Source organism: Meleagris gallopavo, chromosome 1 (genome assembly GCF_905368555.1).
Source record: "Meleagris gallopavo chromosome 1, MGAL_WU_HG_1.1, whole genome shotgun sequence".
NCBI classification, from domain to species: Eukaryota; Metazoa; Chordata; class Aves; order Galliformes; family Phasianidae; genus Meleagris; species Meleagris gallopavo.
In genome coordinates, this window is record NC_139404.1 from 134,903,996 (window position 1) to 134,928,174 (window position 24,179).

Genomic DNA, 24,179 nt, shown 5'->3' on the forward strand with positions numbered 1-24,179 from the left:
TCTTCACCAGAGAATTTGGAGATCAAGTCAAACGTTTATAAGAAAAGACAGCATTGTAAACCTTGGACTTAAAAGACCAACAGACTTTGAAAAAAAAAAAAAAAAAGCCAACTTTAGCTCTTCCTGCGTTTTATGTCTAAACTTCTTCATTTCCAGGCTTCAGTTTTCTAGTCTGCAAACAGGAATAATCTTTTCCTGTTTCAGAGCAGTACTGTAAGAAAATCAAGTGATTCATGGTTGTAGGGTGCCATGACATGGCAATATGGAAATACATACACACTCATATTTGTATGTAGTCACAGGTGGACACATGGACTTCTTACATTTTGTTTTTTTTGCATATCTGCTGTTTTTCTCTTAGCCATATTATTGTCTTCCTAAACACAAAGCTTTCGGTAAACAAGAGGGGCTTGATATGTTTAAGTGAATATGGGCTTGCACAGGAATGAAATACTGCACTTCCTTGATATATAAGCTTCATGCATCTTCTAAATGCCAACGGCAGAAAGTTTTGATATTTGATAACAAAGGCAGAACACAGGCTCAGAACAGGCTTTCATTTGCTACATACAGTCACATTATTGGGTCCTTCAGAGCAATCTAGAACTGAAAAGTGAGGCAACGCATCATCTAGATGTGCCTCCCTTAACTTTGCTGGTTCAAATAACACACTACTGAACTATATGTTGAATTTAGGGAAGAAAGGAATTTCTTTCTGCTGCCAGTGCCCTCAGACACAGGTCACAAAGCTCCATGAGAAGCTCTTTGTTTGCCTGACTCCCAAATCGCAGCCCATATCAATAACACCTTTTGTTCCATGTTCTTGTGAGCCCTTCTGTATACCCCAGACCTCAGTTTTGTTTGCTTTTGCTGTTGTTGTTTTTTTGTTTGGTTTGGTTTTTTAATAGAATCATAGAATCATTTCAGTTGGAAGGGATCTTTAAAGGTCATCTAGTCCAAATCCCCTGCGATGAACAGGGATACCTGCAGCTCGATCAGGGTTCTCATGTTGGGCTCTCCTTTCCTCGAGCTTTAGGAGATGGGAATCTCACAGCAGTCAGACTGATCAACAACATCACATCTGGAAAACACTTTCCTCACTGATGACGAGCTAGCAGCATGATAGCTGTGGCCCAACCTCCACTTCCATGTCACTATTAGTGGCACAATTCACTTTTTATTTCCTCCCAACCTGGACAGCAAGGATTTCCCTTCCAGAAGCACAACAAACCAAACTAAAACACAACACACAACCATCTATTTTAGAACTAAACTCAGAACTCCTGCTTTACTTAGCCTACAGAAATCTTCATTTTGTTGTTACTAACAAAACAGAAATCAGTTTCTTGGTCACATCCATGGCTTGCTTTGCTCTGGTGCACTCCCCTGCACTGTTTTCCTTTCTCCATCCTTTGCTGCAGCACCATGCAGACAAACCTTGCTGGGGCATGTAACTCACTGATAAAAGGCCACAGGAAACCCTGCTGTCATTTTGCAATGTGGATCTAATGCAACTGCACTGCAAATACAAAATAATAAAGATTTCGTCTAGGGGGCAAAATGCCTTCCTTGTTGTATTTAACAAATACGCATTCAGACACAAACTGTGTGTCTGTGTGTATACACAAACAGGATGGTAGCAGTCTGTGCTTCACATTGTGGAATTTCATTTAGGCTACCCCTTTTGTTCACTTTTTCATTAGGGACAAATAACAAATGAACACATTTGGCTTCAAAAAGGAGATAAGTATTTCCTGCTGCCATTAGGAAAAATGTGAGAGACAAAAATAAAGTATTACAGCATGGAGCTGCACAGGAGATGACATCGGCATTTTTACCTGCTTAAAATAAAATACATCCACATGAGAAATGTTAATTATGGCAGAAGATGGAACAGTTTTTGCTTACTTTGCCAGTAAAGAACATTTAGAGTTGCCATTAAAGGACTCCTATTTTGTTACATTCAACCCAACAACATTAAGCTGCGTTTCTGCCCTGGTGCTATTCGGCTCATTCAGAACATTTTTGCAGCCAGAGAGAAGGAGACAGCTCTGAGAGCTCAGAGCATTTGCACTGCCACATCTCAGGGAAACAACAGGCTCACCTCTCACCACCCCTTCACATTGTGTCACAGCCGGGAGGTTAGCCAATGCCTTCCAATAAGTAAATCTTTTTTTCATCTACAAGCCATTTTTGAGTTACATCCTTATTGCTTCGCGTTGATGAGTGCAATAAGGAAAGCATCATGCTCTTCTGATAAGAAGCCCATTTCAAAGGCAGTCCTGGACATATCAGCACACTCCCTCCTGCCTCAGGGACCATTTGCACATGTGTTATCTCTCAGCTTGTCCGTTCGCCAGCTTAGTGCTCGTGTCATCCCTGCTGATATTTTGCAGGGCATAATGCACTGTCCAGGCTTGTATTTATTCTGACAACTTGGCTGCAAATTTCTTTGGCTCTTCATATCACATTTGAATTTATTTATATTTGGCAATTAAAGTCCCCTAGAAAACAAGCACTTGTGGACTTCCTAAGACTAGAAACCATGATGAACTCATATGGGACTTAACACTTTAATATACAATTGATGATACAATGACAGACAAATCACTTCTACTCACAGGGTTTATGAAATACTTTACACCACTCACAAGTTCATTCACATTCAGGGAACCTGGCTCGGAATTCAGGCTTGCTGAACTCTTGTCCTCGCCCTAGGTCAGGAATGGATCCATATGTTCACACCACTTTTCCTCTTCCCTCTTGGTTTTGACCCATTTTTGAAGAGAGATACCAACTGAGGAGTCGGTTATGAAGTTTACTTCTGAGCAAATTATATGTAGAAGATAACTCACTTACCTCCCATATCTTTCTCCACACATCCTACTACTATTTCTTTATCTCAAGGTTCTTTCTCTCGAGCCTATACTTGCTTTGTTTTCTCATCTGTTTCTTTCTATAGTAAAATTATGTGTATTTTGAAAATCAACATGCTATTTGTTTAAAGAGTTAAGTGGTGTAATGAAACCTTCCCAGAGTTCAGGAAGCCGAGCTTGTTCAGCCTGGAGAAAAGGAGGCTGCGGGGTGACTTCATTGCAGCCTTTCAGGAGCTAAAGGGAGCCTACAAACAGGAGGGGGAGTCAACTCTTTGAAAGGGTAGATAACTGCAGGACAAGGGGTTTCAAGTTGAGGGAGGGAAGATTTAGGTTGGATGTCAGGGGGAAGTTCTTTACAGAGAGAGTGGTGAGGTGCTGGAACAGGCTGCCCAGAGAGGTTGTGGATGCCCCGTCCCTGGAGGTGTTCAAGGCCAGATTGGATGGGGCCCTGTGCAGCCTGGTCTAGTACTAAATATGAAGGTTGGTGGTCCTGCCTGTGGCAGGGGGTTGGAGATTCATGATCCTTCAGATCCCTTCCAACCCTGGCCATTCTGTGATTCTGTGATTCTGCTTGTTTTTCTTAGGAAATGTTTGATTCTAGCATGCTGGATAAGAGGTATTTTATAACATCATTAGAGATCTCATCCTGAAATTTCACATACTCCCACAAAAACATTGGCTTAATCTGAACAAACATACATGGTTGTATGGTGCCAGGAAGGATTCATATTTGGAAGAGGAGAGATGAGAGCATTTTTTCATATTGAACCAGGGAGAGGCTCCAGCCCTCTCCACCTCATGGCCTTCCCAGACAGGAGGAGACGCACTGCTACCATGAAAGATTCCTGTATTGCAGTCTGGGTTTAATTCCCATTGGATGACAGGAAGAATTCTTCATTACTTAGAATTGCTCAAAAATTCAGGTCTGTCTGGGGAAGCTCCATGTACTGCTACAGGAGATCCTATCTTTGGGTGAAGATGAAATGCTCAGCTGCTTCAGTAAGGATTTTGTACATCATTTTTCCACATAATTAAAGATAATTTGGTGGTGTGTTAAGACAGCAGAATATTTGAGATTTTTTTTTTTTTTTTAATGCAAAGTCATTGTTAGGCATCTCAGTGATAACTTTTCTGCCCCCTGTGTTTCCAGACTGCAGGCTCCCCTCTCTGCTTGCTCACGTGTGGGTAAAAATCAACATGTTTCTCAACCTCTACAGAATTCTTGTGACCAGAGCAACAAAAGGAGATGTGACAGGAGCATGGTATGATGAGCACGTCATCCTCAAGCAATAAATAGTTTATGCCTTAATTTAATATCCTTAACTGAAAAGCACACCTGCAGAGGCCGGTTTGTGGAACTTGGAGCAGGAAGTTGACTGCTTTAGCTCAGTGTTGTTCAGCATGGTGAACAGCAGTTTGCACATTTCCTCACTCTCAGCAGACAGAATGCCACTGTCCAGGTTAGCATTTGGGTTTGCTGGTGCCTGAAGACATTTTTCTGAGATCAGTTCACAATTCTGACCTCTAACAATGGGAAATATTGAGGTGGCACCAAGATGACATGGGGGGATGACAGTGCAGAGCTTCCTGTCCTTGAAAATTCCAGTTTATTTTCTGGCATCAGGCTGCAAATCATAGTTCACACAATTAAGGAGAAACTCCCAGGTCTGAATGTGCCGAGTATATTTGGCACATGCCCAGCCTGCAGCACATTCTAGTCAAATAACGTGGATCAGCTTTCTCACTCCCATAGAGATTTGCTGGTTAAGTACGTTGCCTTCCACAACCATCTTTTTTTTTTTTTTTATGTTCTCATGTGATCCCACATCCCTTTACTCCTTCCACCTTGCAGAAAAGTAAAGAAAAAAAAAACAAAACAGAATGTCATCTTGGCAGCACTTTTGAAGGAAAAAAAAATCAAGAAATAAATGTGGAATGAGTATGTTACACCATGATATACCTCTAAAATTGGAGATAACCTTGTCATTGTGAGAAAATTTACAGTACCTAGGTCTGAGCAATATGTCTTTAGGGTTAAGGTACTATGTTATATGAACAAGGTGGCACCAAAGAAGGTCAACATTTCACAAAGCCCCAAGCTGAGGAAATGATAAATAGGTGGATGGATGAATGGAAAGACGGATGGATGGATGGATGGACAGATGGACAGAGGGATGGATGGATGAATGGATGGATCAGTGGATAACTCGATGGATGAGTGGATAGAATACCTGATCCAGGATTTGTTACCTAGCAAATCTTTTTATTTATTTATTTATTTATTTATTTATTTATTTATTGCTCTTTAACATCTTCTTGTAATATTTTTAATGATTTTTTTTTTCAAGTGATATATTAAATCTATTGCATTTTGCACATATTTCTTACATTATCAGTGTCTACTAACCAGTAGAATCTATGAGTATCTACTTATCCTAAAAGTTCAGGAAATCTCTGCCTAGGTAACACAACCTTTAAGTCAAAAGGGAGTCTAAAGTGGGACATGCTGAGTTTACAAGGAGTTCCTATAACATTTGCTTCAGTACTTTCTGCAGCATTTTTCTATCTTGATTCTCATGTTCCCTGAGTCCTCACTGCAACAGCTGATCAGATGGTATGAGCATGCAAATTCTGAAGAAAATGAAATCCAACTAACTGCTTAAATCTACCTTAAATTCAACAGTGCCAGAAGAATGGAAGGTGGAAAATGTGACTGTTAAAAGGACCTTGGGACTCACACAAGTCAGTGTTTGAGGTCTGTGCCAGGCAACTTACTGGAAGCTGTAATGAGGAATAGAATTAATAGACTCAATGATACACTGGAGAAAAATAAGCATTGCATATCAAGTAGAAGTTTGTATTTTTGCAAATCCATTAGATTTTCAAAGAGTGATTTTGTTTATAGAGTAGGGTAATTCTGATATCATATTATTTACCTCTATTTTTTTATTTGCCTTTTACCTTAGGTTTTCAAAGTGTGTTCTTATGAGTAACAGGATAAAAAGCTTTAAAAGAAAGGAAACTTGCCACTAGTTTACATAATATAAAGTAGTTTCCAGAGCCCACAAAAATCTCTGCCTCTCAACATATTCAGAAATGTTATGGAGAAGTGTAATGCCACAATGATGGCTCGCAGACAGAAAGGGAGGTGGAGGGCAGCACTGGGGCAGCCACCTCACCGATTTGTTGGGTTGCTCTCGTTAGGTTTGCTGCATGCCAGCACAAGAAGCAGACGTGACTAAAGGGTGGGAACAAGAAACAGTAGGACTGTTCCTTGGAGCAACGCTGGAAACTACGGCCCAAATGGCCCAAAGCTCTGCTACTTTGGAAAGGAGTTGCTTCAGGCAGGATACAACAGAGGCCTATGCGTGCAAACAAAAAGGGTGTTATCATTCACTCCTAGAAGACAGGAATTCAGGGTACCCTCCGGCATTACCAGGCATGGAATGCAAGGCTCAGGAAAGGCAGGAATCGTAGAATCATTATGGTTGGAAAAGGCCACTAAAATCACCTAGTCCAACCACTAGCCTACCCCCACCATGCCCACTGTCCACATCCCTCAGTGCCACATCCACATGGTTCTTCAACACCTCCAGGGTTGGTAACTGCATCCCCTCCCTGGGCAGCCTGTGCCACTGCCTCACCACTCCTTCTGAGAAGAAATGCTTCCTAATATTCAACCTGATATATATGCAATAAGTATTGTTTACATTAGTTACACTGTACATGCTATAGATTAATGTGGATATACAAGCGTCTGTCAGATACAGCAAAATAAATGACATCCTATGATCTGTCACATTCACTTGTCTGCTGAAAATGGCAGCAATAATCCTTGGTGGACTCCAGGTGCAGTTGGGAGCTCTGACCCACAGCTCTGGGGTCAATTCAGTATATAGATGTGGCACTGAGGGGCAGTTAATGGGGTTTCACGGAATCATAAGGGTTGGAAGGGACCTCTGGAGATCATCCAGTCCAGCCCTTTGCAGTAGGTTTCCTACACAGGACGCGTGCCGTGTGACCGTGGATGGAGAGTGGTTAGCATAGCGGTGAATGACATAGCGGTATGGATCGTGCCAACCTCTTTCTTTAGGAGCTGATTGTAAAACTGCAACATCAGCGGCGAACAAAACACGCTGGGACGCGGGGGAGAAGCTCTTTCACGCAGAGCTGCGCGGTCACACGGCCCGCCCCACGCGGGGGCAGCCCCGCAGGCAGGTGGGCGGCTGGGGGCGGGCAGGGGGCGTGCGGCCGAGCCCGGTGCTCCGCCGCGAGGTGTGTCCCGCCCGCGGCGGCCGGGAGCCATTGGGTGGGATGGGCGAGCGGCTCCCCCGGCGGGCTCGGCAGGCTCCTCGCTCCACGCCCGCCCCGCGTCGCTCCGCTCCGCTCCGCCGCACCATGCCGCAGCCCCTCGGGGCCGCCCTGCTGCTGGCGCTGCTGGCGGCGGACTGCTCGCAGGGTGAGTACCGAACCGGACCGGGAACCCGGCGCCGGGCGCGGCATCTCCATGGGAGGCGGCGGCGGGGGGCGGCCGGGCGCGGGGCTGCGCCGCTACCGAGCTCGGCCGCTCATCGCTGCCTCTGCCCTTCTTCCTCCCGCCGTCTGGCCCAGCCGTGCTGCTGCGCGCCCCGGAGGCTGCCCAGTTCCTGCGGCAGAGGCAGCGGCGAGCCTACCAGATCTTCGAGGAGACCAAGCAAGGGCACCTGGAGAGAGAGTGCGTGGAGGAGCACTGCAGCAAAGAGGAGGCCCGGGAGGTCTTCGAGAACGACCCCGAAACGGTAAGGAGCGCGCAGGTGGCGGGTCTCCTCCCGGTGGGGATGCAGTGGGAGGAGGACGAAGCGCTGGGAAGCGGCTGGGAGCCCCGTGGCACAGCCAGCACCCACTGCCTGGGTGGATGCTGCGGGTACTTGGGCAGGGCGTGCCGGCAGGATGCTGGCTCAGGGAAGGGCACCGCGCCGCCCTGCCGCGAGAGCACTGCAAGGTGATGCGGTGCCTCCCGGACACCTCGCTGCCCTCCCGCCGGCTGTGCTGAGGGCTCCTCTCCCAGCGGGGAGGTAGAGCTGAGGTTTCTGGTGAACACACGCTGACGCTCCCTGGTCGGCTTCGGCTGGGTGAGCGTTTTGGAGCAGGCAGGTTCAGGAGCTGTCACTATGGAGGCACACCTGTCGGCCCCTACTGCTGCTACAGTCTCCCAGCCAGGTGCGGCTAGAGGCCCCAGCATGAAAGGCTGACCTTGTTGGGCTCCCCGTTGCAGGCTGTCACGTCTGCCATGCTCTCACTGCATGCGGCTGTGCTGCTTTACAGAGCTTGGCTCGCCTGCTTCATTCCTTCCTCTCCACGCTGCTTGGAAGCGGCTGCTCCCGTTGCGGAGCTGATCTGGCACCCAGTAGCAGCAGGAGGTGTTTTTCTCAGGCCTGCACTGCACAGTGTGTTCGTTAATAGCTCGGTGCTTCGAGGGGATAGGGAGCATGTATGCGTCTGCAATGTGTAGGTGTGCTTGTACACAGCACATGCACCAGAGGCGAGGGAGGGACAGAGGAGCTGTTCTGCATCTCCTTGGGACAAGCCTTGACATGTGCGCTCCGTCAGGCAATGGCTGTTGTTACAAAGCAGTGTTAAGGGCAGCAGAGAGGTTGGCTTTGCTTTTTGCCAGGTTTTAATTTAGAGCTTAATACAGAGCTGCTGCCCAGGCAGTGTTTAGTGGTGCACCAGTTCTATGTGCATCTCATTGGCAGCTTCTGCCTGCAGCTGGGGTGCATTAAAAAGAGCAAGGCCAGGGGGTTGAGGGAGGTGATCCTCCCTCTCTGCCCTGGCGAGGCCACATTGAGAACACTGTGTCCAGTTCTGGGCTTCCGAGTTCAAAAAAGACAGGGACCTCCCAGAAGGAATCCAGCAAAGGCCTACAAAGATCATAAAGGGCCTGGAGCATCTCCTGTATGAGGAAAGGCTGAATAACCTGGATCTGTTCTGCCTGGGGAAAAGAGGACTGAGGGAAGGGATCTGATTAATGTTTATAAATATCTGAAGGGAGGTGGATGCAAATGGATGAGGCCAGGCTCTTTTTGGTGGTTTGTAGCAATAGGACAAGGACCAATGACCTAAAACTTGAATGTAGGAAGTTCTATACAAGCATGTGGAAGACATGCTTTATGGTAAGGGTGATGGAGTGCTGTAACACGTTGCCCAGAGAGGTTGTGGAGTCCCCTGTGGAGATGTGCAAAACCCAGCAAGATGCCTACCTGTGCAACCTTCTGTAAGGATCCTGCTTTACCAGGAGAGTTGGACTCAATGATCTCTTTAGGTCCTGTCCAACCCTTGTGATTCTCTGAAATATCCAGTTTAGGAGAGTGGCTCGCACTGTTATTTCCATATTCCAATTGATATCCACAAGTTTTGAATAAGTATTCACTACAGAGCAGCGAGAGCAGGAGGAATCTTGCAAATGGAATTTGTAGTGAGGTAACCCAAGGTGAGCAGCTCTGCTATCTGCTATGGATGGTTGACTGTGCAGATGTGTCTGAATCAATATTTGGTACTCGTGAAAAAAAGCATAGGGTTCTCCCTATGTTCTCTTGCTAATGAAAAGAGTGAAATCATTTGAGTTTAAATTCTTTCAGTGTGCAACATAAGAGCCAATCACACCGTTTAGGCATGTTCCATAGTGCAAAGCATTTCAATTTTTTTTTGGTGTTCCCTTTATTACTGCTGCTAAGGCTAGTTTTGGAAACCTCTGAAGAAATACCACTGAGGCTGAGTGAGCTCCTAGTACCTGTGTCCCCTTGCTGATTTCACACATGCTTTGTCAGTGACCTGGATAAAAGGATAGAGTGCACCCTCAGCAAGGGGAGAGGCTAATGCACCAGAAGGCTGTGCTGTAATTCAACCAAACCTGGACAGGCTGCTGAGTTGGGTAGAAAGAAACTGAAAGAAGTTCAACAAGAGCAAGTGTAGACTCCTACCCCTGGGGAGGAATAACTGCATGCATCATACAGGTTGGGGGCTGACTTGCTGGAAAAGAATTCTCTGCTGAAGAACCTGGATGTGCTGGTGGGCAGCAGGTTGGCCGTGAGCCAGCAGTGTGCCTTGGTGGCCAAGAAGGCCAATGGCATCCTGGGATGTATACAAAGAATGTGGCCAGCAGGTTGAGGGAGGTGATCCTTCTCCTCTGCTCTGCCCTGCTGAGGCCACATCTGGAGTACTGTGTCCAGTTCTGGGCTCATCAGTTCAAAAAGGACAGCAAACTGCTGGAGAAAGTCCACTGGAGAGCCATAAAGATGATTAGAGGCCTGGAGCATCTCCCATACAAGGAAAGGCTGAGAGACCTGGGGATGTTCAGCATGGGGAAGAGCTTGTAAATATCTAAAGAGCAGGAGTCAAGAGGTTGAGGCCAGGCTCTTTTTGTTGGTGCCCGATGATAGGACAAGGAGCAGCGGGGCACAAACGGGAACACAGTTCCATCTGAATATGAGAAATATCTTCTTTGAAGGTGACGGAGCACAAGAATAGGCTGCCTACAGAGGCTGTGGAGTCTCCTTCTCTGGAAATACTCAAAACCCACCTGGATGCTTTCCTACGTTTCCTGTTACTGTAGGGAACCTGCTTTAGCAGGAGGGTTGGACTTGATCTCCAGAGGTCCCTTCCAATCCCTACAATTCTGTGATTCTGAAGCAAAATGCTTTATTTTATCATGTAAAACTTCCTGGCCATTGTTCTGACTCAGAGCTCCCAAGAGCTGTGAATTTACTTGCTCTGGGCATTGTGTCCTTGCTTCTCATTGCCACATTGCTTGAATTTGGCTGAGAAGCAGCCATGGCACCTCCTATCAGGTGGATTTATGGCTTTCCCTATCTCTTCCAACCAGCATATGGCACAAGGCAGCAGATGCACAAAGCTTAGAGTCATACATTTGAGCTGCTACTACTGCAAACACTTGAAGCCACCAGTTGTTTGTAAGACATAGATGACTTCTGGCAGCACCTATGGATGTGATGAGCAGAATATTTTCCTCACTTGCCTTTCCATCTGGCTTAATCTTGTTACATTTTCTTGCTACACACCTGAAGTAGAGGAGGTATCTCTTTAATAGTGGAAATTATTGTGCTGCCATCTCCCTGGTGCTGCATTTACACCCAGTCCTGTTGGCTGACAGGAGAAGGAAGCTAGCTGAGAGAGAGCTGGCTGGGGAAAGGTGAAAACTGTTCAACAAACATTGCCTAGCAGTTTGTGAGTTGCAGAAACTGCTGCCACACTTTGGCATATTTGGTAGAATGAAGACTTCTTAGTGACTGGGGAAACGTACTGATTACTGTTGACAGCTGATGATTTCTTGCATGTTGGAAGGCTGAAATGTTTGTCTCTGAAGGCTGAATGTGGTCACAGAGGCTAACTGCTTAGGTCGTGTCAGAAAGAAAAAGCTGCACAACTTACTTCTTTAGGTTGGATATTAGGAAAAATTTCTTCTCAGAAAGAGTGGTGATACATTGGCACAGGCTGCTCAGAGAGGTGATGGAGTCACTCCCTGGAGTTGTCCAAGAACTGTGGGGATGTGGCACTGAGGTACATGGTTAGTGGACATGGTGGGGATGGGCTGGTGTTGGACTAGATGATCTGAGAGGTATTTTCCAAACTTTATGATTCTTGCCTTCCTTAGCCCTGCAGGGATTCCCATGGTGGGCTATTCATAGGGAACTTATCTGTGCATTGCTTGTATGCACTGTCATGTCTGTCCACATCTCCCCAGTTTTATGCCATAAAATTCCAGAAGAGCATGAATCTAGCCCCATGGGTGCTCTCTGTGCTAGTGGGCAGTGTCTTGCAGCCATGATGGTTGAAGGTTCATTAGCGGTTAGAGCTTGCTCTGCATCTCGCCTTTCCCAGTCCAGTGAACAGGCTGAGGGTGTGCAGGAAGCCAGGCTGGTGACCTAAACCAACCAAAGAGCCATTCCATTCTGTGTAGCAACATGCTGGCAGTAAAAAAGGAGAGGAATGGGGATTGGTTGGACATCTGCTTGGCATCTGGCTGGACATCAGTCAACCTGGTGGTGGTAAATGGCTGCCTTTGCATAACTGGCTTTGATTTCTTTCTCTCTCTTCTTCCACTTCTCTTTTGCTTATTAAGCACTTTTTACCTTGACCCACAAGGTTTCTTGCTTTTGCTCTTCCTTTCCTTTCTCCCTGTCCTGTGGCTGACAGGCCAGATGGGTGGCTGCATGATGCTTGGCTGCCTACCAGGGTCAACCCACCACAGAGACCCACGACTTAAAGCTGAGATGTGAAATTATATTAAATGGTTCAGTCAGACAGCTCCAGATGTTTAGATGAGATGGAGCAAGGCTGTTATGTAGCTTTCTTGATGCTTCCCAGCCAATGGATCCAGGCAATGGAAACATCCAGCCAAGAGTAATATTATGGAAAGGTAACCATTTACTGGACGAGGCAGTAAACAGCAATGGAATTGCATGTTCCTGTAACAGAGCACACTTGTTCTACATCAGGCCTTCACTGTTTCGGTGATCAGCTTTTCAAAGAAACTGCAAGAAGTCGGCAGAACACTGGCTTTCCCTGGAACCTGCGTGCGAGTGTTGCCACATGTGCCATTACTTACATCAACTGCTAATAATAGCGTATTAGGTGGGGCCAAAAAGCCATCCATTTGCAGGCCAGCACAGCTTTTGTCTTTTAAGTCACGGAAAATATAAATATCAGCTTGCCCAGACTGGAGGAAGGAAGATCAATTGAAACATTTTTAGATTGTGAGGTTTTTTTAGGAGGCAGAACAAAACTCAGTCTGTGCAATTTGTATGACTATACATGGTAAAAACAAGTGCGAGCCCAGGTTAATGCATCTTGCAGCCTTTTTTTCATGGAGCTGGTGATAACATCCTTAGATGTTACTGAAGAATTCTAGGAAGGATTTTGTGTTACAGTTTCTATTAGGCTAGAGATATCAAGCAGGAAAATGAAAAAATGATATGGTGGGAGAAAATAAAAGTGGAAAACATATTCTTGGGAGTTGTGAACCGAAATGCAGTGCATTATGTTTGTAAATGGAATCTATTGGAAAGATATGCAAAGTGTGATGGATGGGTGAAGAATATTTTGGATGTGGAGATAAGAATGTTATCTCATTTCAAATGTTGATGAGGCCTTATAAAAAGCTTTGCTGCAGAAATATTTGACCTTGGTATGCAGTCAAGGTACTACAGCTTGTTAACTGACTGATAAACTGCTCTGGAATTTGGTTGACCTGTTCTAAAAATGTGGCTATCCAAGCATGTGAAATTGAGGGCAAAAGGTAACATGACTGCTGGTGTTCTTGGAAACTTTGGAAAGTAAATACAGCAAAGCAGGTTTCTTGTGCAAAGAGTTTCTCTGTGTAGAAAGGTCCAACACAGTGAAGGTGTGAAGCCTCATCATTTTGGACCACAGTTTATCAGTACAGCATCTGTTTGTCACTGCTTGTCGTGTTTGCTGTTGTTGCTGTTGAAGAGCTGCAACAGGGAGGTGGTGGAGCCGCTGTCCCTGGAGGTGTTAAAAAAATGCGTGGATGTGGCACTGAGGAACATGGTTAGTGGGCATGGTGAAGATGGGTTGGGGTTGGACTAAATGGTCTTAGTGGACTTTTCAACTTAATGATTCTATGAAGGGATACACATGGCACAGAACTGCAGAATAACTTGGGCTGGAAGGTATATGGGAGGTGTCTTGTCCTGGCCCCAACTCACAGCAAAGTCAGCAGTGACTGCACCAGCGTACTTGGGGCATTTTGCTTTCATGGCTTGAAAACTGCTGATCCTAACAAAACGTCTAGCAATGCCAGCATTCTTTCTTCTAGATTGGGTTTTGCAAGAATCTGAAATACAGATGAAGCAATGTTTAGGGTATGATAGCAGTCAGTTTGGTAGGTTTTCATAATGTTGCCGAGTCATTGTTTTTATTTCTGTATTTGCTCCCTTACATAATATGGTCACAATAACATAGATGTGCTTGCATGCACTAGAGTCCAAACTTCACTCTGGTCTTTTAGGAAGAATGAGTGGCAGACAATATTTATTTCTAAGAATATCAAGGATAAATGCACATTTGTAAATACTAATAGCAAAAGTATGAAGGCATGTAGGACAAGAATTAAGGAAAGTTAAGCAGTGTAAAACTTCTTTGAGTAATTCAGTAATAGATACGTCATCATTCCTGTGTAGAATATTCCTCTCTAGATCCAGGCAAAAATCTGGTTTTATTTGCAGAGAAAATTCTTCTCAATGCATCAGTTTGCTACAACATTTTGGCAGTGTTCAGGAAGAGCTGGATTTATAACCGGTATAAATTTTTATACTTGTTCTTTTTGGTACAGAATTTATCTAAGAGAGGGAGACAGTTACCAGACAACTCCTCACTGATGAGTTGACCTACTTGGATTCGATATATGGAAGAATGCTTCCCAGGCACAGTGCTACCTGCTTAATAGATTTCAAGAAAGAAAATAGGAGGAGATGTAGACTTTTGTCCAGAAATGTCTTGAAGGACAGAAGGAAGTTAAGAATTTTGACTGTTGAGCTTTACGCTACAATGACATGAAGAATCCCAGCTCTCTGTTGTGGTGAGATCTGAAGGTTCACCAGGTTCTCCCTTCCCTTTCTTTCTTCTAGGATGGGAGAGAATCGCACCAAACTCCAGTAGGTCTGCTTGGTCTTGATGGGGACAGTGGGGCAGGATGCGTCTATATACTTGGCAGTATGGACTGCCATCTGCTTGAGGTGGTAGACTTTAGTAGCAGGAGGGTGACAGAAATACTCAAACCTGCCCTAGAAGGCAGCTTGTACATTCATTAGCTACATGCTGCATTATCAGAGGTTATTGAGAAGGGTGAGTCAGGTTTGCTGCTGGTCAAAGCAGACAAACTTCCATCAACTCTGCAGGAGTCAGGCCTGCCTGGTCCTTATCTGTTTCCACTTGCGTGAATTAAGCCCAGGTTTTCAGAATAGAGCTGGAAATACTGATGCAGCCCATCATGGAAGTATTCCACATTTCAGTAAACCATGAGGCGAGGAGCTAGGGAGAGAGAACAAAAGTGGCTGATATTACACCAAGGGGTTATTAAAAGCTAGAATGGAAAAAGGTGCTAAGAACGGCGAATTGAAGCAGGGGATTATATAGATTTGGGGCAAGGAGGAGAATAATGGAAAAAACAGATAATGTTAGGTTAATTTGGAGGCTTTTTTTAGCAGAATACAATAGGTTTTAATGAGAGGGGAAGAAAGCCACTTAAATAAATGAAGAAAGCAGTGTTGTGGTTATGGGCTCATTTTGTTTTCTTTCTAAAAAAAAAGAGGAATAACCTATTGGCAATTAATACAGACTGTGTTAGTACAGATGCTTGAGAATCAGGTATGGGAAACACTGAATGTGTATAAATTGGCACTTGTGGTTCATGTGCACTCTAAGCTCAAGATGAACTTAATGGATTACAAGCAATTACTTTCCAGTAAATATGAAGAACAAGGATGGAGCTAGCACCAGAGGTTTAGAGACGGGATATAGCAAGGGAGATGTGGGCAGCATGGCTGCACTGGAGGCTGTGGGACATAGAGCTGGGTTGGGAAGAGAAGGATGCCTTGTGGCAAGACAGCTACAAAAGCAGCATTAAAAATGTTCATTACCTCATAGTTCATTTCATGGTGAAGTAATTCAGCAACTGCTAAATGACCCAAACTGTGGCAATTTGAAAGCAGAACCAGTGGCAAGGAGTGGGATGGGATTCTCCTAACTCGCTTCTCCTCCATTCACATTACTTTTCAGCAACTTTGGATTCACAGCTCAGTCGGTCTAGTTGGTTTAAGCCCATTGCCTTTGCCCATTCTATTCACCCTCCCTGCACAGCAGCTTGTGTGACTGCATGGACTAATTTAAGAAACAGATCTGAAGAAAAGTAATCTGGAAGGAAAAAGGATCATTTTGTGGCTGGGTTGGTTCTACAGTCCAATTCGCCCCACAAAGGGCTGTACCATCACACTGGAAAGGATAGCGTGTTTTCAGGAGAGGAAGGCCATGTGCTGAGAAGAAGCAAAAAGATCATCACAGCACATGCTGTTGAAGTAATAAATGAAGAACGAAGCTATGAAGAACGAGACTGAAGTTCTTCAGCAGGTCTACCTTCCATATTTGTACCTTCATCACTATTTTTTTGTGACTTGCGGTTCTAGAGGCGCTTCATGCATACACAACATCTGTTGGGAAGTTTCTTTATCTGTTGTGTGGGGTTTTCTTCCCGTTCCTTTGAGCAGTGGAACCAAGAGGAAGAGTAAAGATGCAAAACAAGGTGGATACCCAGGAAAAGAGGCAAGTGTTGCTGTTGTCTTTGCTCTGCATCATTTTACGCTACTGGCCAGTGGGGTGTATAAATAAAGAGATAAAAGGAGAACCTGTGATGATTGCACTGTACAAAATCACGTGCATCTGGAGAGCTGCTGCATTTGACTGCCTCCTGGAACAGCATGTCCTAGCTCAGTTCCAGAAAATGTGTGGGGCAGGAACAAAAATGCAAAAGTTACTTAGTTATTAAAATTATGAACAGGGAAGTGTAAGGTCGGATTCTGTCTGGCGTTGCCTCAGATGTACTTCCCTATTCCTGCTTGCCTGTCCACACTGTGGCAGAATGTGGTGGTGCCTTAAAGTGACCAAACATTGCTGCTGTGAGCTGCGCTTAAACAGAATCCTAAGAGACAACTTACAGTATCGTCGGAGTACAATAAAGGGGAAAAGTACCATTTTGTCTTCAGTGGATAAAATACTGCAGAACCCGTAGGAGAGATCACAAGCATTTAAGCCACATTCACTACGATGTATAATCTGTTCTATTTTAAATATTAAATATTAAATATTAAATAATTGCAGAACAGTGACACAATATAGGATGTTAAGTGGAGATAGTTTTTTACTTACGCGAAGTGTTTTGTCAGATCCAGTTTCCCTGAATTTGCTTGTAGTCTTTAAATGACAATTGAACCACAATTGCCAGTGTTATCTGAGGCCTGGTTATCTGAGCCTTCACTTGCCAGATTGTGAGGAGTTTGCTCTTTGCACAGAGAATCCATGTTGTTCCAGAGGAAGATAGGAAGAAAACTGACCTGGCTGAGCATAGAGCTCCTCAGAGGAGGGAAGATTTCGCAAGTCTAATGGCATTGACTGAAGCTTAACTTCTATGCCTGTAGTTTCTATTGTGTTAAAGATCTGAATTGTAGGACTCTTCAATTACACAGTATGGGAGGGAGACCCAGTCATTCAGCATGAGGTTTGCTGTGCAACAGAAGCCTAGGGCCCAGTTTAAAAAGCAGTGCAGAGTGCTCTTCAGCATTAATGAAATTTGCGTTCCCAAACAAACGGTTGTTGTAAATACACACCCAAGTCAAACAGTAACTCACAGCCAATTATGGTTAGTAGTGCCATTGCTCTGCAGGCCTGCAGAGTGGAAACATGAAGTGTATTTATAAACAAGGAGGTCACGCCGTGCTCCAGGCAAACAGTCTTGAAAGGAGAAAAAAGAAGTCACTAGATGGAGATGAGAAAAGGGCATGATGTGGGAGTTGTCGCTGTGCTGAGGCAACAGATGACAAGCTTGTCTGTTATGGGTTACTCAGCAAATACAGCCCTACAGAAGCATTAGTTGTGCCGAAGACAGGTTTTTTTTGCTGACAGGCAGAGCTGTGTGTTCTGATACGGGCTTTTTATTCTAAATTTTATTTCTGGAGGCAAGTTTTATCTCATAAGCAGAACTGTGAAGGCAAAGTTAATTGGACTTGTGCCCTTTCATGCTGCTCTGCAATGTCTGAATTTAATGTAGCTTTTGTTTGCTTTATTCTTTGTAATCTTAGCAACCTGGAAGCTGCAAGTGACAGTAGCCTGTCTGCACTAAGAAACTGTTTTTCAGAAATTACCACTGCTTATGCAAGTCAGTGAGATCCATCAGAGATGGCAGTATTGCCGTCCTGCTGTAGATTTCCATCTGCTGCTGTCGCGTCTCAGACATGGGGTTGGTTGGGTTCAGTGCTGAGCAGGATTACTTGACCTGGTGCTCAAACAAAGTAAACAGAAGCAGCTGGCAGGCCCTTCTGGCTCAGGTTCTCAGCGCTGCCAATTACTTTAAGCAACAGTGAGAACATTTTCCTGGTGTAGACATGGTTATTGTTATGTTTGCAGAAGGGTTATTTATATACAGTGACTCATGGAAGGGCTGTTCTGATTTGGTGTTCTTCCATTGTCTCTAAAAAAGCAGCAGGACGAATGGATGCCCTTTATAATTTCATTAACTTCTGGATCTTAGTGCTGAGCAAGAGTTTGCCTGTGGAGTTGAAAAGAGGTTGTGAGCATAGGAACATTGCAGATTTCCTTTTGCAGGGAAGTCGATAATGGTTCTTCTGCCCAGTTAACCCCACAGCCCTGCGGTGCCCTTGTGAGGCCCGATCTGGAGTACTGTGTCCAGGTCTGGAGCCCCCAGTACAGGAAAAACAGAGGGCTGTTGGAGAGGGTCCAGAGGAGGGCCACACAGATGATCAGGAGGCAGGAACAGCTCCCCTATGAAGACAGGCTGAGGGAGCTGGGCTTGTTCAGCCTGAAGAAAAGAAGGCTGTGGGGTGACCTCACTACAGCCTTTCAATACCTAAAGGGAGCCTACAAACAGGAGGAGAATCAACTCTTTGAAATGGTAGACAACTGCATGACAAGGGGAAATGGTTTTAAGTTGAGGGAGGGAAGATTTAGGTTGGACGTCAGGGGGAAGTTCTTTACAGAGAGAGTGATGAGGTGCTGGAACAGGCTGCCCAGAGAGGTTGTTGATGCCCCATCCCTGGCGGTGTTCAAGGCCAGATTGGATGGGGCCCTGGGCAGTCTGGTCTAACATTAAATGGGGAGGTTGGTGGCCCTGCATATGGCAGGGGGTTGGAGATTCATGATCCTTCAGGTCCCTTCCAACTTGGGCCATTCTGTGATTCTGTGAATTGCCTAGATCTTGCACTACTGTTGGATGCTGGAATCCGTAATTGAGCTTACTGCATCAAAAAGTGTTTCTATACTATGCATGTGTTTGTATGGCAAAGGTGGGGGTGTAGTGCTTAAATCTCTGCAGAGAAAAGGCCAAAAGGCCTCTTGAGCTGAACTGCAACCAGCCTGTCTGGAGATTGGGCGTACTGCCATGTTTTCCATGTGGCTGGAAGGGCAGAGGGCTACAGACACAAGGCACTTCCTTGTCCCTCCCCCATTTCTCCCTCTCTACCTGAGAGCTGTGCTGAGTTGTACCACTGGGGGCAGATGGCATAGATTAACACTGGTTGACAGGTGGGAACCAGGCAGAGAGAGTGGTCACAAGAGGCAGGACTGGGAGTACATTTTGGTGGTTTTACAACTCCGGTCAGGGAGTTGGTCAGGAGCACCTCTGTCTTTCTCATGTATGCGCTGCGATGTTACCGCCTGACAGTGAGGTCAGCATGTATACTGAAGCCACAGTGGTCAGAGTTAACTAACCTGCATTTGGGCCCTGGGAATCCTGAGGGGCTTTCTGGATAGTGAGATGTGAGCCTCAAGTCTAAGGTGACTAGTTGAGAAATCAGCAAAATAGCAGCAAGGAATCTTTTTATTAACAAGCCTCAGAGCATTTCTCCTGACATTCTTGTTGGATCCCAGAAACAGAACTGAAAACTTCTGGTGGAGGGACGATGAATCTGAGACTTCTGTTAGGGACATGATGTATATAGGGCCGAGAGATTTCATCTTCCTCAACTGCGGGTCATTAAGACATTACAGCACTGAAATCTGACAAGGCATTGTAGAATTGAGTGTTCTCTGTTTTTCTTGGACCCTCAAAATAGAACTGAACTCTTCTGGTGGAAGAAAAATGAGACTTCTGTCAGAGACATGATCTGTACATGGCTGAGGGATTTCATCTTCCTCAGTGCTCATGGTCAGTAAAACATTACAGAAGTCTGAGAAGGCATTACAGAATTGCACACTCAAACTGGAAACAATGCATGTCTGGCTGTCCTATACAAGTTAGACACCAGATGAATCTTTAACTGGACAAACTTCTGATAAGTTTGTTCTGTTGGTGGTGTTTTTCATTTTTTTGTTTGTTTGTTTGTTTGTTTTACACCTTTAGTTTCACTGATTTCAAGCAGTTAAGCAGGCAGCCATGCATATGAAGGCTCCTAATTCTTGTTCTGTGAATGCAGAAAAAAAGTAGTTCTTGCCAGTGTCTGGATTATTCTGTGGTGGTGGTGGTGAACTACATCTGCACGTTTTTGTGATGAATATTGAATGAAGAGGAAATAATAAATATATATGTGGTATATTTCATCACTTGCAGCTATCTTTTTCTCTTTGATTGCTGGCTGAAGTTCAGTTTGTGGCTATAGCTGAGCTGGATGCTTATCTGAATAATCTGAATATTTAGACTGTATAGATGTACTTTTCTTTTGAGTTTATTTTTTGACTTGTCTTTTCCAAACCTAAGCCTTTAAAAAAAAAAAAAAAAGGATTGGGAAATGTACTGTACAGTTTCTTAACTCAAAGAGATATTATAAAGCTCAGCCTCAAAAGATCCTAAATCTATTACCTTTATATTAGAATTGGAAATCAGATTAAGTGCGGGCTGCTTCTGCTGCTTCTTTGTTGAGGCTTTCATGATTTAGACTGTTTATTTACATGGCACATTTCAGTAACTGGAGCATATTTTCCAGAAATGATTGATTATTTTCTGGAGGATGACAGCAGTGAAAAACTCTTTGTTTATATGACCTTGACAACCAATTGATTGCATTAGACAGTCCAGGTCAAACTGAATCACAATGTGTGCCTGTGAGTGTTCTTCATACACATTCGTATATATGCATGATCTTATCCAAAGATCTGTAATAAGAGGAGAAAATAAAATACGTAGCTTCTAATCTCGCACACTGCAAATTAATTTTGTAGAATATATGACATTTGCTGTCCCAATCTCTCTGTAAATACAGTGTGATACCGAAATTGCTTATGTTGTGTAAAAGAGAATTATATATTTCTTGGTTAGCTGAGAAATAGCTTAATTTAATTTAATCAGAAAAGTTAAACACGTATGATTCATGAGTTTTCCCTCAATCACATGCCTCATTTACAACTTCAACACTTCTCAAACTAGTGACTTATATATACATCACAAAATACAGTATGAAGTTGGAAAGTTACCTGTTCCAAAGTGATGAATTTTTACATTTTTTTAAGAATGCAGTTTAACAATCTGCTTAGACCAGTTTCCTACCCTTCATGCTGCCCAGCTGCATTTTCCTGCTCATGCACTGCGTTGGTGCAAGTGATCATGCAGCTAGCAAGGTCTCACCAGGCTGAGTATTATCTAATGCACAAGGTCAGATCAGCAAAGTGCCGGTCTTGCCACGTGGCTGCACTTTGTCGACACAAAGGGTAGGGAGTGATGACGTATGGCCATGTACTGCCAGAAAAGTGGGAGAGCCAGTCTAGTTGTAGTTCAACGGAAGTCCTTTTTAGGCAATTTTTGCCCATATTAAACACTTCTGAGATACATTTGGACCTCTCCTAAATGAGCAGCTGTGATCACATAATCACGGAATATCTCAAGTTGGAAGTGTCCCACAAGGATCATTGAGTCCAGCTCCTGACTCCACACAGCACTACCCAACATTCAGACCATATGTCTGAGAGTGATGTTTAAACACTCCTTGAAATCCAGCACTCAGTGTCACCTGCCCTGGGCAGCCTGTTCCATGCCCACCGCCTTCTAGTGCAGGCCCTTTCTCTAACCCCCAACCTGACCTGGAGTTGTAGGATATTCACTGTTACAAAAGCAAGATGTACTCTTTTATTTTTGTGGCTACTGTGTCATGTGCTCTGAGTCAGCAGAGGGACTCTGAGGAGGCACAGGGTGACTAAGTTGTTGTGTTCCTGCCCTCTGGTTTTCATCCCTAAATCCGTTTCCTCTCTATACCTTACAGTGAGCAGCTTTGCTCGTGAGATAGTGATGAGGTGGCTTAATGCTCAGTCACTACCATTGGCAGGTCAGGTGACCAACCATGCACTGACATAGGAACTGATGTTCCTCACTATCCACGTGAGACAGAACGCATCTATGACCATGTGTTTCTTCTGGCTCTGAATGAAAGAAATGAGGATGTTTATGTTTGGATCTTGATTAACATCTGCTGTGCAAGACCACCACACTTAACAGCAGCTGTTAAACACTAGTAGAATGATAATAAAAGCAAGTATCATTCAATAAATCTTTGCTTTTTTTTTCCTCCTACAGGAATATTTTTACCCGAAATACTTAGGTGAGTCGCAGCTTTTACGTTGTTACCTCATTGATATGTGGTGCCTGGCACTGGAGTGTGTCACAGCTGAAGCTCTTCTAAGGAAAGCAATGGAAACCAGGCTGCAGTAGGCATGGGTTTCTAATTTTCCTACTGACTCTACATTCGTATGTGATTTTAAGGGTTTTTTTTAAACATATATTTGCATAGATTGTGTGTTTTCTATGTGTTAAAATGTTGATGTTGCATTTATTATTTGTAGCCTCTAGAGCTGGTAAATAATTTAGTTTTTCACTTTCATCCCTTTTAAATTATCTTAGCTATTAATTAACCTCTGTGTTTTAAAATCTTACTGATTGGTCCATTGGCTTTTTCTACTGACTGTATCATCGTTGTGTCACCATACTGCTTTCTATTTGTGTTTAACTTGTAGCACTTAAAATCATAAATTCCAGCAATTTGAGAAAACTCCATGTTCCTTTTAGATTCAAAAGAGATTTACTAGGCCAGATTTTAGTAGCTATGCATTTAGATATGCATTTAGAGTCATAGTATCATCTGGTAAAATGATCATTCTGTTCAGATGGCTTGTAACTCTACATCAAAGCTAAAAAATGTTTATGAACTTAAGAAGTCTAAGACATCTGGGAGATTATACTATTGCATAGGTTTTGCATCCGCCCTCCAAAACCTTGCTTAATGAAACATCAGCAGGCTAGCTGTCTTTTTACATGCTTTGAACAGCTGCCATGTATTCATTGTAATAATACAAATTTCATTTTCTCTTCTTCAGCTTGTATTCACAAATACGGGTCGCCGTATACAAGAAGTCCAGATTTCCTTACATGCGTACATAGTAAGCATTTTTGTTTTCTTTATTGTAGTTAAATGTTCTCTTGTGCTCCCTCAAATGATGAAACCAGGCCAGTTACCTACATTTTTAACTAGTATTTTAGTACTGTTCTTCCTGTTTTCTATGCTTGACCTTCCGATCGTCTAATCTGAGCAACAGAACGAGGCTTTTTCACTTTTAGAACACTTTGCCTTTTGTCACACATCACTCAGTGGTTTGATATTTTTTGATGGAGGACATTTATTTCCTACCAATTTCCTGATGTCTGAATGAACTGAAAAGCAAGATGGACAAGTAGTAAGATTTACCATAACGTTGTACTCCATGCTTGTCCTTTAGTTTCCTTTCGAATGCTGACTTTGGCTTTCCCCTGTTAAGTAGCCTTAAAAAAGCTTACAGTCAAACCCAGGCTTATGTCAGACTTTTGACAGCTTTGAGTAGGAGGTTCTTTGCACTCATCACGTGATTATGCTGTAGGTTTTACAGCCTTTAAAATTTCAAATCAATTTGGAAGTCAATTTGATACCTGTATAGAGGGGAGAGAGGTATTTGCTCATTGCTAACACTAGAGATGGGTGTTTCAGTAACTTACGAGACCTTTCCAGTTCCCTTTTGAGCTTAGCAGCGCTAAGGATACCATGTAAATATTCTCTTAAAGATTCTTAATATGCTATGGAAGCAGATCAGCAAAAATGGTGAGAAAACCATGCACACATATTTATTTTCATTTTTGTCCCTGCGGTTCAGTTTTTTACTGTGACCAAGCTGCGTCAGTCTTGTGTGCATACCAGTGCTACCAAAGCAGGATCAGGATTTTGTCAAACTTTCATGTTTATAAGCACTCTTTTCTGAAGTGTGAATTCCAAAGTTAGTAAGTGGTGTGTCTAGACTTGTCCTCATGTAATGCCCTCATGTATCAGTTGCAGAAGTTGGAGCCAACGGAATGGGAATTCTCAGACCTGTGGTACCTGTGTGCTGTGCAGACTAATTCAGTGTGGGATATGAGGCTGGGTGCTTCCCTTTGCTCCTGTGCATAGCACACCAGGGAGGTGGGAGCTGCTGCTGCAAATGGTGGCATCAGCTGGGAACACTGGTTCTGAATAGCTGATCCGTGCTTCAGAGACAGAAGTCTGAAGGGTGAGG

At 44.1% G+C, this 24,179-nt stretch overlaps 1 protein-coding gene across 1 annotated transcript in view; it reads left to right on the forward strand.

The window, feature by feature from the left end:
• The first annotated feature begins 6,983 nt into the window (after positions 1-6,983).
• The window catches only part of GAS6 (growth arrest specific 6), a 37,286-nt gene continuing 20,090 nt past the window's right edge, over positions 6,984-24,179 (forward strand). The window contains exons 1-4 of the mRNA XM_085215065.1: positions 6,984-7,335; positions 7,488-7,654; positions 22,180-22,204; positions 22,977-23,039. Of these exons, the coding sequence (XP_085071191.1) occupies positions 7,191-7,335; positions 7,488-7,654; positions 22,180-22,204; positions 22,977-23,039 (400 nt within the window). The 5' untranslated portion in view covers positions 6,984-7,190. The remainder of the gene's footprint in view (positions 7,336-7,487; positions 7,655-22,179; positions 22,205-22,976; positions 23,040-24,179) is intronic.